Below are 18,737 nucleotides of genomic sequence, written 5' to 3' on the forward strand. Positions count from 1 at the left end.
AAAAAATTCTTGTGGGGTGGAGCAATAGCCACCTGTCCAGGGTTGGCCCAATGACTTATCCTGTGCTGCCTTGTCTCCTTTCATATTTTACACCCATGTCCCTCATGTCTACTTCCAGGATCAAATAACCACTCACACATAAGCCTCTGCCTCATACTCTGCATTAGGGTGAACCAGGGTATGAACTACTTAGCCTTAAATATATGCAGCATGATTTTTACCACTTCTCAAGGGAACACAATTCTAAGTATACTATATTTTGTATACTTATACAAAATTTTGTATTCTTTTGTATTCTATACAAAATTCCCAATGTAGGGCTGCGTGCATTTTCTTTTCTTTATCTCCAAGGTGAAATAATCAGTAAGAAGTACTTTAAGAAGTCTCTTTTAGAGACTTAGTTTGGTACAATGTACCAAACTCTAAGCTAGACTTTAATTACATAAGAATATGAACAACAAAATCCTTTCCTTTAAGAAACTTGCAGTGTCTTGGCAAACACAGACATCTACATACATAATTAAATCACAGTATAGTAAGAGCTATGGTAAAGATTTGCACAGGTGCTAAGACTTTTGGATGGGAAACTTCAGAATCTAGAAGAGGAGAATCTAGAATGAAAAACTAGAAATAAGCCAAATAGTAAAATGTGGAGGGATAGCACAGCAGGGAGGGGTAGGCATATTCTGCCAGAGGTAATAGTATAATGACACAGAGGCTTAATAACAAAATACCTTTAAAAAGTAAAAGCAGTTTGGAGTTTATGAAGTATAAAATACATGGTGGAAGATCCAAGAAAATGAATTTGCAGACACAGGTAGGGATTATGCAATATAGAGACTCAAATGACTTACAAAGGAAGCCATAACTCATTTTGTAGGTAATGAGAAGCCAATAAAAATGGTAGTTTAAAAATCCTTGTGAGTCAAGGATTATTTTGAGAAGCTGGCTAAAATTACTGTGTCTCTCTCCAAAAAAGATCACATCCTCCCACAAGTCTGTTCCACTCACTGTGAATTATTGTGATTATATACTCATGTTAAGATCTCTTGCTCACAAATCCAGCCATATTATTCCCATGGTTTAAATATTCTAGAGGAAGAGGTCTTAACATTATACTCATAAAATATTTAGAGCAACATGAGTATACTCGTGTCTTAATTAACATGAGTATACTCATAAAATATTTAGAGCAACATGAGTATACTCATGTCTTAATTAACATGAGTATAATGTTGAGACCTGTTGCTCTAAAATATATAAAGCATGAGAAAAATATGGCTGGACTTATGTTTTGGACATTCTGGTAGCCATATGAAAAAGAGGTTTCTAAGTATGGATGTCTGTAAGGGAACTACACAATAATCCAGACAAATGAAAATGAGAAGTCGCACTGTGGCAGTAGTATAAAGGAGTGATGGATTCAAGAAATTTCTTTAAGAAGTAGATTCGGCAAGACAGATTGGTTAGCACGTGCAATGAGAGGCAGAGTGATTCGAAAGATGAGTTTGCTTTTGGATATGTTGCTTTGAGGCGCTTATCTTGAAAACAAGTAATATGTCCTGTAAGAATTTGGGATGACCAATCATAAGCTGCTGGCTTAAGATAAAGATCTAAAATATCTCAACCTGTGGGAACTTAAAACTATCAAAGTGGATGAGATTATCCCGGGAGATAATTAAAATGAGAAAAGGAGGACCTTGGATAGTGCTAAGGGAAAAAATAACATTTATGGCTTTACAAAGAGAGAAAGCCTTTAAAGAAGACTGGGAAGTGGTAATCAGATATGCAGGAGAGAGAAGGGTGACAGAAGGAAAGCAATGACAGCCTTAAGAACAAGCAGGTTGTAGGCAAGATGGCTGAATAGGAACAGCTTTGGTTTGCAGCTCCCAGTGAGATCAACACAGAAGGCAGGTGATTTCTGCATTTCTAATTGAGGTACACAGCTAAACATTGGTTAGACAGTGGGTGCAGCCCACAGAGGGCCAGCCAAAGCAGGGAGAGGTGTCGCCTTACCTCGGAAGTGCAAGGGATCAGGGAACTCCCTCCCCTAGCCAAAGAAAGCCACGAGGGACTGTGCTGTGAGGGGCGGTGCACTCTGGCCCAGTTACTATGCTTTCCCCACAGTCTTTGCAACCCACAGACCAGAAGATTCCCTCGAGTGTCTACTGTCTCTACCCCCAGGGCCCTGGGTTTCAAACACAAAACTGGGCCACTCTCTGGGCAGACACTGAGCTAGCTGCAGTTTTTTTCTTTCACCCCAGTGGCACCTGAAATCCCAGCAAGACAGAACTGTTTACTCTGCTGGAAAGGGGGGTGAAATCAGGGAGCCAAGTTGTCTAGCTCAGTGAATCCCACCCCCCACAGAGCCCAGCAAGCTAAGATCAAGTGTCAGTGCCAGCACAGCAGTCTGAAGTTGACCTGGGACACTTGAGCTTGGTGTGGGGAGGGGCATCCACCATCACTGAGGCTTGAGTAGGCAATTTTCCTCTCACAGTGTAAACAAAGCCTCTGGGAAGTTCAAACTGGGCAGAGCCCACCGCAGCTCAGCAAAGCCGCTGTAGCCAGATTGTCTCTCCAGATTTCTCCTCTCTGAGCAGGGCATCTCTGAAAAAAAAGCAGTAGCCCCAGTCAGGGGCTTATAGATAAAACTTCCATCTCTCTTAGAGCACCTGGCAGAAGAGGTGGCTGTGGGCATAGCTTCAGCAGACTTAAATGTTCCTGCCTGCTGGTGCTGAAGAGAGAACATCTCCCAGTACAGCACTCCAGCTCTGCTAAGAGACAGACTGCTTCCTCAAGTAGGTCCCTGATCCCCATGCCTCCTGATTGGGAAGCACCTCCTAGCAGGAGTCAACAGACACCTCATACAGGAGAGCCCTTGACATCTGGTGGGTGCCTCTCTGGGACTAAACTTCCAGAGGAAGAAAGAGGCAGAAATATTTGCTGTTCTGCAGCCTCTGATGGTGATACCCAGGCAAACAGGGTCTGGCGTGGACCTCCAGCAAAATCCAGCAGACCTGCAGCAGAGGGCCTTCACCCTTAGAAGGAAAACTAACAAACAGAAAGAATTGCATCAACATCAGCAAAAACGATGTCCACACAGAAACCCCGTTCCAAGGCCGTCAACATCAAAGACCAAACGTAGATAAGTCCATGAAAATGAGGAAAAACCAGCACAAAAAGGTTGGAAATTCCAAAAACCAGAATGCCTCTTCTCCTCCAAAGGATTGCAACTCCCTGCCAGCAAGGGGATAAAACTGTACTGAACATGAGTTTAGTGAATGGACAGAAGTTGGCTTCAGAAGGTGGGTAATAACAAACTCCTCCAAGCTAAAGTAGCATGTTCTAACCCAATAAGGAAGTTAAGAACCTTGAAAAAAGGTTAGAGGAATTGCTAACTAAAATAATCAGTTTAGAGAAGAACACAAATGACCTGATGGAGCTGATTAACACAGCACGAGAACTTTGTGAAGCATACACAAGTATCAATAACTGAACTGATCAAGCAGAAGAAAGGATATCAGAGATTGAAGATCACCTTAATAAAATCAAGGGTGAAGACAAGACTAGAGAAAAAAGAATGAAAAGGAATGAACAAACCCTCCAAGAAATATGGGACTATGTGAAAAGACCAAACCTGTGTTTGATTTGTGTACCTGAAAGTGATGGGGAGAATGGAACCAAGTTGGAAAACACTCTTCAGGTTATCATCCAAGACAACTTCCCCAACCTAGCAAGACAACATTCAAATTCAGGAACTAGAACACTTCAAAGATACTCCTCAAGAAGAACAACCCCAAGAAACATAGTCATCAAATTTACCAAGGTTGAAACGAAGGAAAAAATGTTAAGCACAGCCAGAGAGAAAGGTCAGGTTATCCACAAAGGGAAGCCCATCAGATTAACAGCAGATCTCTTTGCCAAAACCCTACAAGCCAGAAGAGAGGGGGGCAAATATTCAGCATTCTCAAAGAAACTAATTTTCAACCCAGAATTTCATGTCCATCCAAACTAAGCTTCATAAGTGAAGGAGAAATAAAATCCTTTACAGGCAAGCAAATGCTGAGTGATTTTGTCACTACCAGGCCTGCCTTACAAGAGCTCCTGAAGGAAGCACTAAATATGGAAAGGAAAAACCAGTACCAGCCACTGCAAAAACATACCACATTGTAAAGACCACTGACACTATGAAGAAACTGCATCAACTAACGGGCAAAAAAACCAGTTAGCATCATAATGACAGGATCAAACTCACACATAACAATATTAGCCTTAAATGTAAATGGGCTAAATGTCTCAATTAAAAGACACAGACTGGCAATTTGGATAAAGAGTAGAGACGCAGTGGTGTGCTGTATTCAGAAGAACTGTCCCACATGCAAAGTTGTATATAAGCTCAAAATAAAGGGATGGAGGAAGATTTACCAAGCAAATAGTAAGAAAAAAAAAAAAAGCAGGGGTTGCAATCCTAGTCTCTAATAAACTTTAAACCAACAAAATAATAGACTTTAAACCAATAAAGATCAGAAAAGACAAAGAAGGACATTACATACTGGTAAAGGGTTAATGCAGCAAGAAGAGCTAACTATACTGAATATATATGCACCCAATACAGGAGCACCCAGATTGGTAAAGCAAGTTCTTAGAGACCTACAAAGAGACTTAGACTACCACACATTAACAGCAGGAGACTTTAACACCCTGTGGTCACTATTAGATGGATTGAGACAGATAATTAGCAAGGATATTCAGGACTTGAACTCAACTCTGGACCAAGCAGACCTGATAGACATCTACAGAACTCTCCACCCCAAATAAACAGAATGTACATTCTTCTCAGCACCGCATCACACTTATTCTATAATTGACCACATACTTGGAAGTAAAACACTCCTCAGCAAATGCAAAAGAATGAAAATCATAACAAACAGTCTCTCAGACCACAGTGCAATCAAATTAGAACTCAAGATTAAGAAACTCACTCAAAACCATACAACTACATGGAAACTGAAAAACCTTCTCTTGAATGGCTACTGGGTAAATAACAAAATTAAGGCAGAAATGAATAAGTTCTTTGAAACGAATGATTACAAAGACACAATGTACCAGAATCTCTGGGACACAACTAAAGCAGTGTTTTGAGGGAAATTTAGAGCACTAAATGCCCACAGAGGAAAGCAGGAAAGATCTAAAATTGATACCCTAACAGCAAAATGAAAATAACTAGAGAAGCAAGAAGAAACAAATTCAAAAGCTAGCAGAAAACAAGACATAACCAAGATCAGAGCAGAATTGAAGGAGATAGAGACACACACAAAAAATGCTTCAAACAAATCAATGAATTCAGGAGCTGGTTTTTTGGAAAATATTAATAAAATAGATAGACCACTTGTCAGACTAATAAAGAAGTAAAGAGAAAAGAATCAAATAGACACAACAAAAAAATGATAAAGGGGATATCACCACTGATCACACAGAAATGAACTACTATCAGTGAATAATATAAATATCTCTACACAAACTAGAAAATCTAGAAGAAATGGATAAATTCCTGGACACATACACCCTCCTAAGATTAAACCAGGAGCTAGTCAAATCCCTGAATAGACCAATAACAAGTTCTGAAGTCGATGCAGCAATTAATAACCTACCAACCAAAAAAAAGTCCAGTACCAGATAAATTCACAGTGGAATTCTATCAGAGGTACAAAGAGGAGCTGGTACCATTTCTCCTGAAACTATTCCAAACAATAGAAAAAGAAGACTCCTCCCTAACTCATTTTATGAGGCCAGTATCATCTTGAAACCAAAACCTGACAGAGATACGACAAAAAAAAAAAAAAAATTCAGGCCAATAGCCCCGATGAACATGGATGTGAAAATCCTCAATAAACTACTGGCTAACCAGCAACACATCAAAAAGCTTATCTACCATGATGAAGTAAACTTCATCCCTGGGACGCAAGGCTGGTTCAAAATAAGTAGATCAATAAATGTAATCCATCACATAAACAGAACCAGTGAAAAAAAAACACATAATTATCTCAATAGACGCAGAAAAGGCCTTCAATAAAACTCAACCACCTAAAACTCTGAATAAACTAGGTATTAATGGAACATATCTCAAAATAGTAAAAGCTATTCATGACAAACCCACACCCAATATCATACTGAGACAGCAAAAGCTGGAAGCACTCCATTTGAAAATGGGCACAAGACAAGGATGCCCTCTTTCACCACTCCTATTCAGCATAGTATTGGAAGTTCCAGCCAGGGTGTCAGGCAAGAGAAAGAAACAAAGCCTATTCAAATAGGAAGAGAGGAAGTAAAATTGTCTCTGTCTGCAGATGACATGATTGTATATTTAGAAAACCCCATAGTCTCAGACCAAAATATCCTTAAGCTGGTAAGCAAACTCTCAGGACACAAAATCAATGTGCAAAAATCACAGCATTCCTATACACCAATAATAGACAGAGAGCCAACTCATTAATGAACTCCCATTCACAATTGCTACAAAGAGAATAATTTCCTGGGAATACAACTTGTGAGGGAATGTGAAGAACCTCTTCAAGGAGAACTAAAAATCACTGTTCAGGGAAATAAGAGAGGACACAAATGGAAAAATATTTCATGCTCATGGATAAGAAGAATCAATACTATAAAAATGGCCATATTGCTCAAAGTAATTTATAGATTTAACATTATACCCATCAAGATACCATTGACTTTCTCCACAGAATTAGAAAAAACTACTTTAAATTTATATGGAACCAAAAATGAGCCTGTATAGTCAACACAATCTTAAGCAAAATGAACAAAGCTAGAGGCATCACGCTACCTCACTTAAATCTATAATACAAGACTACAGTAACCAAAGAGCATAGTACTGGTACCAAAACAGACATATAGACCAATGGAACAAAACAGAGGCCTCAGAAATAATACTACACATCTACAACCATCTGATCTTTGACAAACATGACAAAAACAATGAGGAAAAGATTCCCTATTTAATAGATGCTATTGGGAAAAATTGTTAGTCATAGGCAGAAAACTGAAACTGGACCCCTTCCTTATACCTTATAAAAATATTGAATCAAGACGGAGTAAAGACTTAAACATAAGACCTAAAACCACAAAAACCTTAAAAGAAAACCTAGGCAATACCATTCAGGACGTAAGCATAGGTAAAGACTTAATGACTAAAACTTCAAAAGCAATTGCAACGAAAACCAAACTAAAGAGCTTCTGCACAGCAAAAGAAACTATCATCAGAATGAACAGACAACCTACAGAATGGGAGAAAATTTTTGCAATCTATCCATCTGACAGAGGACTAACATTCAAATCTACAAAGAACTTACACAAATTTACAAGTAAAAAGCAAACAACTCCATCAAAAAGTGGGTGAAGCATGTGAACAGACATGTCTCAAAAGAAGACATTTATGCAACCAACAAACATGAAAAAAAGCTCATCATCACTGGTCATTAGAGAAATGCAAATCAAAACCACACTGATATACCATCTTATACCAGTTAGAATAGCGATCATTAAAAAGTCAGAAACCAACAGATGCTGGAGAGGATGTGGAGAAATAGGAATGCTTTTACACTGTTGGTGAAAGTGTAAATTAGTTCAGCCATTGTGGAAGATAGTGTGGCAATTCCTCAAGGATCTAGAACCAGAAACAGCATTTGACACAGCAGTATTATTACTGGGTATATACCCAAAGAATATAAATCATTCTACTATAAAGACACATGCACACTCTAAAAACACATGCACACATATGTTTATTGCAGCACTATTCACAATAGCAAAGACTTGGAACCAACCCAAATGGTCCATCAATGATAGACTGGATAAAGAAAACGTGGCACGTAAACACCATGGAATACTGTCCAGCCATAGAAAAGGATGAGTTTAGTCCTTTGCAGAGACATGGATGAAACTGGAAACCGTCATTCTCAGCAAACTGACACAGGAACAGAAAACCAAGCACTGCATGTTCTCACACATAAGTGCGAATTGAACAATGAGAACACATGTACACAGGGAGGAGAACATCACACACTGGGGCCTGTCATGCAGTGGGGGACTACAGGGAGGATAGCATTAGGAGAAATACCTAATGTATTTCTGCACCATGATGGTGCAGCAAACCACCATGGCACGCGTATACCTATGTAACAAACCTGCATGTTCCCGGAACTTAAACTATAGTAATAATAAGAAAGAACAAGTAGGTGTTAACACAAGGTCAAATAAAAAGGAGGAGTAGGTGTTAACACAAGGTCAAATAAAGACAAGGCCTGTAAATTTCCCATTGTGCAAGGCAATTAGGAGGTCAGGCACTCAGCATAAGCTGTTTTCTCAGTGGTAGAGACACAAACCAAATTAAAACAGGTTGAGTAGTGAATGAAAAGGGACATGGATGAACCTGGAAACCATCATTCTCAGCAAACTGACACAAGAGCAGAAAATCAAACACCGTATATTCTCGCTCATAGGCGGGTGTTGAACAATGAGAACACATGGACACAGGGAGGGGAGCACTACACACTGGGGTCTGTTGGGGGGAAATGGGGGAGGGGCGGGGGGTGGGGAGGTGGGAAGAGATAGCATGGGGAGAAATGACAGATACAGGTGAGGGGACGGAAGGCAGCAAAGCACACTGCCATGTGTGTACCTATGCAACAATCTTGCATGTTCATCACATGTACCCCAAAACCTAAAATGCAATTAAATAAATAAATAAATAAATAAATAAATAAATAAATAAATAAAAGAAAACTGTGGATGTAAAGGCAATGAATGAAGAATATGGGAGTTTGGCTCAAAGAAGACTCAGCATGAAAAGGAAACAGCTAGGTATTTTATGTAATTAGGGGAGATATTTTATTTTTGTGGGGTTATTTGAAAGAGAAGTGAGCTTATTCATATGCTGTGGGAAATGATAGTGGAAAAGAACAGAATAAATACTGGTGATGGGGTTATAGTCGATGAAATAGACTGACGAAACATTGAGATCCAAATCTCCAGCATAATGGAAAGTCTAACCCCTACACAGGAGACAGGGCCTCTTGCACTCTGTGCATTGGAAAGGTGGTGAATACAGATCAAGGTGAAGATAATTCTGGAGGTGATGTGTGAGGGAAAGTTGAGGTCTTTACTCCTGATTACATATTTTTTCTGGGTGACACATAAGAAAGCTGATGATGAAGTTTTTGAAAAGACTTTGAAAGGAATGAAAAAAAGAAAGATAACCAAGAAGTGTAAGTTTAAAGTTAGGGGCCACTGCTACCAGTGTAGCTACCAGTCCTAGAATGATGATTTTCTCTAGTGTCGTTCAGTGGCACATGTGCAGGAAAATGGTAGGTTAATATAGGCTTGGAATCTGCCTTTGGAGGAGCGACAGAAGACAGGGGTGCAGGGGAGCTGAGACAATGAGTCCCAGCTGAGCAGAGAAGGCAAAATAGCAAATGGGGACACTCCCTGACACCCAGGAGAAAAGAGGGAAATGGAAGTTTGTGAATATTTGGTTGGATAGAAAGTGTTAAGGAGAGTCACACTGTGAGAGAGCCTGAAGAAGGTGAGTTTGTTTTCAGAGAACAGAACACAGGACTCACAGATTTCTGCCATCAAGTAATTCCAAGTTGTCTGTGCTTGGGTTAAGGAAGGTGAGGTGGAAGGGAAGATCTCCAAATCTGAGGAGGTCAAGGGACTTTAAGATGAGCAGGTAGGTAGACATGAATACCAAAATCGCTCGGAATAATAATAATGCTTGAGTTGAAAAAAATTCTAAGCCTGAGCCAAGTTGTTGCCGGCAGAGAGAAGGAAGTTATATATAATCCTGTGCTCTCTCAGGTTGACGGGTCAGGCAGCCTCCCTGGGAGAGCAGGTAGTGGAAGAGTCTTAGAGAAAAGGGATGTGATATTCTTAGGGGATACTTTCCAATATGAAAAAGAGAAGCAGCCAACATGCTACTTAGGGGCTGAAAATATAGGGACTTTGTTTAATATGGAGGAGTTTTGGAAAGTAAAGCAAAAAGCTTTGGGAGTATGAGTAAAACTCTTATGGTAAAAAAACAAAAAACAATTTAACTTTTATTTAGACTGTATTTCCCGGACTTGCCCACACACCCCTTGTTTGCACAGCGCCCATTAACCTCTTACAAAAGTGGTGCTGTGTGGATTACAGCTTGGGAAACATTGGCAAAGCTCTCGAGGATGGCAGGGCTGTGAAGCATTCCACAATGGAATTGGTGCCAAGTCACGGGAAACTCAGCTCTTAAGGTATCTGGAAGGCACTGTGTGGACAAAGACGAGTCAGCTTCAAGGCCACCCAATTTGTTGAGTTTTTAAGTTTCTATCCATAGCCATTTGTCTCTTCAACTCAGCTACATTAAAGCCTGTGAAATCAGGGACAGTTATAATTTCTTTGCATCTCTATGATATTCGGCTTATGCTGGAGCATATTAATAAGTGCTAAATAAACATTTTGTTTTATTGATTTATACAATGAGGAAACAAAAATTACAGCACCATTTTTAGATCTTGCTTCTTTCTGTCTCTGTTGGAGGTTTATTTTCTTTTTAGCATTAAAAAAATTATTTTTTTTTTTAGAGGCAGGGGCTCACTCTGTTACCCTGGTTGGAGTGCAGCAGCATGTCATGGTTCACAGCAGACTTGAATTCCTGGCCTCAAATGGTCCTCCTGCCTCAGCCTCCCAAAGTGCTCAGATTATAGGAGTGAGCCACCACACCTGGCCTAGGGTTTTAACTTAATGTTAAACATCCCAATGTGTTGGAGCTCATTGTGAATTTTCAATAATTTTTACTTACAGCTTTTAATATTTAATGCACCTCTGTACCTTCTCTCTTTGATATGATATTGATAGAATGGTCTTGGACAAAGAGAGCTCAAAACAGAATATTTGATATTGCTGAATATTAAAATTAATTATGCAAGGTAAATACAATTAAGAAGAAATAGTAGGGAATATTTGAAAAATATATACCTGAGTTATTTATTTTAAAGTGGCCTTTTTCCAAAGGAAAAATTAAAAAAATTAAAAGTACAAAATCATACAAAGCTTAAACAAAAAATGTTACAACTATCAGAGAATTCCCCTTGAGAATTCTTTAATTTTCTTACATAATACAGTAAATGTGATTTTATATACAGAAGGTAGTAAGTAAATATAAATGTATAATAGATACAGGGATGTGCAGAATTTAATATTATAAAAATTATGGTGTATATATAATTTACATTGTTTATAATTATACAAAAGATAGAGAGATATGTATATATGCTTGAATTGTAAAGTCAAAAAGCAGATTATATGAGATTCTGCTGCGGTATTTAAAAGCAAAGATATAAAATGGCTGAGAATTATAACATTTACAAAAATTACAACTTACATAACATTTGAACTCAGTATACTTATAAATTGTGCTTGCATTTATTGTCCTCTCCTGAGGAAGGCTCAGTGTCTATGAGAAGCCTGGGCAATCACACATTAGAAGTCTTTACCTCCACCACTGAGACATACCTTGACCCACAGACCTTGAAGCTTAGGTTGGTTGATTCGGAAAACTGTGTTTGATAAACCTCTGTGGAACTGGGAAAACCCTTATATGACTCCCAGACCCTGCTGTGTTGGTCTCTTGTTTTCCTTCCACTCAATTCCCCTTTGAGGTTTTAGTGAAAATATGTGCTTCTAAACCTTTCTACAGTCAGGCTAAGAGGAAGAGTAGATTCTACCTAGACCAATCCTGGCATGTATGTAAGAGGAAATACAGAAGGCTTTTTCTTAAAGGTTAGAAAAGCAAAAATCCTATATTAAAATGGCTTTCGTGAACTTGTATTTCTACTTTGAACAAGTGTATCTGAGTTTAGAGTCTAGAAGCTCACGGCCATGTCCCCCGTGATGCGTAGTTGACATTTCACAATTTAACATTATGAGACGTTTCAATGACTATTTTTAATTATTTAGGCTTCAAGGAGACAACCTGGCAGAAAGGACAGAAGAGACACTACCTGTACTCCATTCTCCAGATGAAAAAGTCCCAGATTCCTTCGGTAAGTTTTAAATCCAACAGTATTTATTGCAGTTCTAGTGGCACTTAAAGATTAATGAAATAAAGAAAAAAACTAAACCAAACATCATCCCTTGCATGAATTCTCTGTAGCTGCAGGTCACATATCTTCTGCTGGCATACTCCTTGGGGCTGTTTGTGTCAGGATAAGAGCAAAGGAGAGCAGGAATTGAGAAGTGTGAATTCTAAGGAGTAATTCTTTATACCTGTTCTGTTTAAGGTCCAAACAGATCAACTCTATGTTGGCTACTCCTTAAATTATGTCAATAATTCAAAATTGTCTTTATAAATCCACATTGTCAGCTGGATCTCTAGAAAATGGAACTATCTCTCTGCCCCTTGTCTGTCACTTGCTGTAACTGCTGCACCCATTCTTACATCGTTGATCCAGTCATTTTTCTTGGGCAGAAATGTCAATATCATACTTGACAATATGTATTCCCTCTCTCCCAGCCCTGTGTTACATTAGTCTCCAGCTATGTCAATGCCACTTCAGAATTTTTTCTTCTGAGTCAACCTCCTTTTTATTTGCCCTGTTACTTCCTGTCTATGAGTTTTTCCTTTCTTCAAGTGTAACTGCCTTTTTTTGCACTCTTTGCACTATCTCACCCTTCTTTGGTTTATTATTTTTCTGAAAATAAAACTGCTTATTCCATTTCCATTTTCTATAGTGCAAAATGGAGATTCCTTAACTTAGCAAGCAAACTTAATATCAGAGCAATTAAAAATGATTTTTGTATATGTAAATAAGTACAGGTAATGCAACTCCAGTGCTATCTAAGGTATATCACGTCTTCATCAGTGTCCTTCTATAATGCTGATGCATTATATTAATTATATATATACACATATTATGCATCCTGCTGATGCATTATAGCAGGACACAGTCCATACATCCAACCTGGATGGTTAGAAGATAAAGTATAGGAAAGTGTTTTTGTTATACCTGGATTGCGAAGAACATCTTCAATAAGACAAAGACATCTCCAGCCATGAAAGAAATCATTGAAACACTGAACTCTTGAAAATTAAAAACTCCTGTTTGTCAAAAGAAGCCCACAGAACCTCGGGATTAAGATGGTGGATAGGAGGCAGGACTAATTTGCAGCTCCCACTCCGACAGACAGAGCAGCACGTGGAGATTTATGTCATGAACTTTTGCTCCAAGAAGTACTGCAGAAACATGTCAGGAAAGCTGAGAGAATCACAGACACTGTGAAGGAACTGGATCACCACTGCAGGCTCCCTGAGATGCAAAAACCTATGAGATTGCTTTCTAAATGAGGAGACTCATGGTCTGGGGCAAGTTCTCAGACCTGGTCCCTTGCTGCCTGGAAATAAACTCAGTGCTTTTTGTGGGGGCACAGTGTATGTGAGACCAGCCTTTAGGGCTATGGGCTGCCATGGAGCTGGGTGAGGCCTGTGGTAGCCAGCTTTCCCCCACTTCCTTGGTGACCTGTATGAGTCAACAGAGACACCCATAATCCCCCTGGAAATATAACTCCACGGGACTGGGAACCACACTCCCATCCCCTACAATAGAAACAACAATCCCCACACAAAAAGAGGCTGAGCTCAGACACACCTATCCCTGCTCCCATCTGGTGGTCTTTGTTTACCTGCTGTGGTAGCCAAAGACAAAGGGCATAATTTCATGGGAGCTCTATGGCCTTCCCTACCACCTGAGAAACATGAATATTTAACCAGATGTTCTCAGGGCAAGTTTGCATCCTCCTCATAGGGTTGATGCTTTTTTTTTTTTTTTTTTTTTGAGACAGAGTCTTACTCTGCCACAAGACGCCAGGCTGGAGTACAGTGGCACAATCTTGGCTCACTGCAATCTCCACCCCCTGGGTTCAAGCAATTCTCCTGCCTCAGCCTCTTGAGTAGCTGGGACTACAGGCATGTACCACCATGCCCAGCTAATTTTTGTATTTTTTAGTAGAGACGGGGTTTTACCATGTTGGTCAGGATGGTCTCAATCTCTTGACCTTGTGGTCCACCTACCTCGGCCTCCCAAAATTTGATGCACTCTTGAAAGCATCATCTTTTGGCTGGAGGCCAACCAACACAAAACTAGCACACTAAACAAAAACATAACCAAAGTCCCTCACAGAGTCCACTTCACTCCCTTGCTACCTCTTCCAGATCAGGTGCTGGTATCCACAGCTGCAAGACCTGAAGAGTGATCACATCACAGGACTCTTTGCAGACACTCCCCAGTACCGGCCCAGAGCCTGGTAACTCCATTGGAAAGCTAGACCCAGAAGAACAAAAACAATCTCTACAGTTCAGCTCTCAGGAAGCCCCATTCCTAGGTAAGCGGGGAGAACACATCAAAGGATCACACTAAGGGACAAAAAAATCTGAACGGCAGTTCTTGAATCCTACATTTTCCTTCCAACATAGTCTGCACAAATTAGAAGGAACCAGAAAAACAATTCTGGTAATATGATAAAAATAAAATACTACCATCATTCTTTACAGAACTAGAAAAGAAAATTCTAAATTCATATGGAACTGAAACAGCCTGCATATCCAAAGCTATCCTAGGCAAAAAGCATAAATCTGGAGGCATCACATTGCCTGACTTCAAACTAAACTATAAGGCCATAGTCACCAGAACAGCATGGTACCATTATAAAAATAAACACATATAGAATAGAGAACCCAGAAATAAACCCAGATACTTACAGCCAACTGATCTTCAGCAAAGCAAACAAAAACATAAAGGGGGGAAGGGACAAGAATGGATTTGGTGAAGAAAGAACACTATTCAGTAAATGGTGCTGGGATAATTGAAAAGCCACATGTAGAAGAATTAAACTGGATCCTTATCTCTCACCTTATACAAAAATCAACTCAAAATAGATCAAGAACTTAAATCTAAGACCTGAAACCATAAAAGTTTTACAAGATAACATCAGAAAAACCCTTCAGATATTGGCTTAGGTCAAGACTTCATGACCAAGAACCCAAAAGCAAGTGCAACAAAAATAAAAAGATAAATAGATAGGATTTAATTGAACTAAAAACCTCCTGCACAGCCAAAGAAATAATCAGCAGAATAAGCAGAAAACCCACGGAGTGGGAGAAAAATCTTCATAATCTGTGTTTCTGACAAAGGACTCATATTCAGAATCTATAATACAAAGAACTCAACAAATCAGCAAGAAAAAAGAAAATAATCCGGTGAAAAGGCGAGCTAAGGGCATGAAGAGACATTTCTCAAAAGAGGATATATGAGTGGCAAATAAGCATATAGAAAAATGCTCCACATCACTAATTATCAGGAAAATGCAAATCAAAACCACACTGTGATACCACCTCACTCCTGCAAGAATGGCTATAATCAAAAAATCAAAAAATAATAGATGTTGGTGTGGTGAAGAAGGGGAAGAATGGATTTGGTGAAGAGGGAACACTTTTACACTATTAGCATGAATGTAAACTAGTACAATCACTCTGGAAAACTATGGAGAGTCCTTAAAGAACTAAAAGAAGATCTACTGTTTGATCCAGAAATCCCATTTCTAGGTATCTACCCAGATGAAAAGATGTCATTATATGAAAAAGATATTTGCAAACAGATGTTTATAGCAGCACAATTTGCAATTGCAAAAATATGGAACCAGTCCAAATGTCCATCAATCAATGAGTAGATAAAGATAATGTGGTATATACATACCACGGAATACTACTCAACCTTAAAAAAGAACAAAATGATGGCATTTGCAGCAACCTGGACAGAATTGGAGACTATTATTCTAAGTGAAGTAACTCAGAAATGGAAAGCCAAATATCTTATGTTTTCTCTAATATGTGTGAGCTACACTATGAGGATGAAAAGGCCTAAGAATGATGCATTATTGGACTTTGGGGACTCGGGGGAAGGGTAAGGGTGGTGAGGGATAAAAGACTACACGTTGGGCAGTGTACACTGCTCAGGTGATGGGTGCACCAAAATCTCAGAAATCACCACTAAATAACTTATTCGGATAACCAAACACCACCTGTCCCCTAAAACCATATTGAAAAAAAAAATAAAAGTAAAAAAGATGCCCAAGGAAAAGCCACAAATAGGGAAACATATTTGCAATGTGATTGCCACTGATCAAAGACTAATATTCAGAATATGAAAAACACCTACAATTTAATAAATAATCAAACCAATAAGAAAATAAGCAACAGATTTGAGTATACATTCTATAGAGAAGAAACACAAAAGGTCAACAAGCAGATGAAAAATACTTAAACTACCTTAGTGATCAGGGAAAAGCAAATTAAGACCATGGAGATACAATCCTTTTTCTTTTACAACCTTTTTTTTGGCATTGATTAAGAAAGCTGACAAAACTAAGTGCTGGTAAAGTCATAGATGAAAAGAAACTCATATACCACAGCTATATGAGTTTTGGAAAAGTTTTCCAGTATCTTAAAATCCTGAGCATTTATACAATCTAAAACCTAGAGATTCCATTTCTAGGTAAATGCCTTAGAGAAACAGGTTTCATGTAGCATGAAATAATGTAGTATCTTCATGGACAGGGAAATGGATAAATTGTGAAATTTTTTTACACAGTAGCAATCTGAATGCCTTTCAACTACATACAGGGGATGGATAAAATTGGTGATGTACAAACAGATCCCCTGTATGTAGTTGAAAGGCATTCAGGTTTCTACCATGTAAATGTACAGCCACAGTTTTCCTGCAAAAAGGAAACCTTGATTTGTGGAGACTCATTTCCGTGGTGTGAATACTCCCACCGTGGCTAATTTCAAGCAGCCAAACTGAAATGGCAGTTGGTTCTCCCAGTCTGGTATAAGCAAGTTGCAGCTCACTGTAAAGTGTGTCTTAAAAGCCTAATACTTCTTGAACAAAAGCAAGTCACAGAATACCATTTTTATAAAGCTCCAAAAAGCAAATCTAAATAATAGTTTCTTTAGGAAAACATAAGTGACAAAACTATACTAAAAGAAGGAAATGATAAACACAAAATATTAGTTATTCTCAGGGGTAAGGGGAGGCTGGGTGTTGGGATAAGGAAGGAGCCCGCAGATATATGGTTTTTGGAAATGCCCTAATTATTAAGTGGTAGGTTTGGGGTGTTTATTTTTTCATTATCATTTGTAATTTAAATATATCATACATACTAATAGATGTGATATATTTTACATTTTTACATGTTATATTTATATAAATGTTTTACAGATGTATTTTTATGTCAAATATTCTGTAATAAATATTTTTTAAAAACTGCTAGGGGAACATAAACCAATGCCAGTGTAGCATAATATAAAGAAATGGCCATAGTTTATACATACTCAAACCTATTATAATGGTGATGACACGGTATGTTCTTACAATAGACCTTTAACCCTGACAATGAACATTAAGTAATGTGTCATTAGCAACATGGAGGTCCCAGGCTGGCCATTCGTTGACGCTCACTTAGTTTCTGGAGTCAGCCTGGATTCTGCTCATAGATATTCTTGCATGTGTACCTTGACTTATGCCATCCTTTCCTGACTAGCAATAAGACCTTTTCCCTCCCTTCTCTGCCTATTTAGATCATCTGCTCTAAGATCATGTTAAGTCTCTCTGATGTTTTCTTTCTCTTAGCTCCTAATTGTTTTTGAATTGCTTCTTGTGTGTTTGTTTCTCTTACTTCCATTGGATTATATGCTTCTTGAAGTTCTCTTATGTTACCCATCATGACCAATACAAAACCAGATACAAGATAGATACAATTTAATTAGTTGCCATTAATTTTTAAAATTTAATCAAATTAACTCCAATTTACCAATCTGTACCCATATATTCTTCAACAATCTCATTTACATAATTACTGAGTATTATAAGGACTCAAATTTCCTGGGAAATTAAATAATGTATCAATAATGTGTTGCAAATTATACTTTAAGCTCCCTTCTTGAAATGCCTATTCCTGCATTCTTCAGGAATTAGTATTTATTAGCATACTTAATCTGCAAATTCCGGAATATGAGTTTCTGATTTAGTACATTCTTTTCTACTTAAGTTAGTCAAATGACTAGATCCAGTAATTAAATATTATTGGCATTATCCGAAAGTGCTACTGTGAGTTTTATGTCAACTGTGCATCCACATTGAACTTGGCTAGACATACATAAATATTTCTATAAATAGGTATAACTTTGTGCACAAAAGAATCTATTGTGACATAAGCAGCAAAAGTAAAAATAATGGCTGAAAAAAGTTGGATGAAGCTAAGCACTACAATAAACTACAGATTTTTAGGTCCCCACCAACATGTCCAATCAACCACGGGACTGAATTTCTAGTCCTGTCACAGATTATTAGATTTCTGGTAAAATTACTTTATCTTTCCATGCTTCATTTTCTTCTTCTCTAAAATGAGGATATAAGATAAACTGTAATATTTGACAAATTTAGGGACTAATTCCCCACCCACCCATAGGTTATTTTAAATAGCTAAAAAAAAAACTTATATTTGAAAATAATGTATAAAAGAAATTTCTCTGGAATAGACAGAGCAAAACAGCTTACACATATTTACTCATCTGTTACTGTTAATAAGCAATGTACTTGGAACACAAAAAGAATAGCATTTACTGCTCCAAGCAT

The 18,737-nt window shown here is 38.3% G+C and overlaps 1 protein-coding gene across 4 annotated transcripts in view; it reads left to right on the top strand.

Moving 5' to 3' along the window:
* Positions 1-18,737, top strand: part of C15H8orf34 (chromosome 15 C8orf34 homolog) — a 448,873-nt gene that overhangs the window by 331,597 nt on the left and 98,539 nt on the right. For all 4 annotated transcript variants that reach the window (XM_074386744.1, XM_003942901.4, XM_074386742.1 and 1 more), the window contains one exon: positions 12,007-12,092. In XM_074386744.1, coding sequence (XP_074242845.1) covers positions 12,007-12,092 — 86 coding nt within the window. The remainder of the gene's footprint in view (positions 1-12,006; positions 12,093-18,737) is intronic.

The sequence above is a fragment of the Saimiri boliviensis genome, chromosome 15 (genome assembly GCF_048565385.1).
Source record: "Saimiri boliviensis isolate mSaiBol1 chromosome 15, mSaiBol1.pri, whole genome shotgun sequence".
NCBI lineage: Eukaryota > Metazoa > Chordata > Mammalia > Primates > Cebidae > Saimiri > Saimiri boliviensis.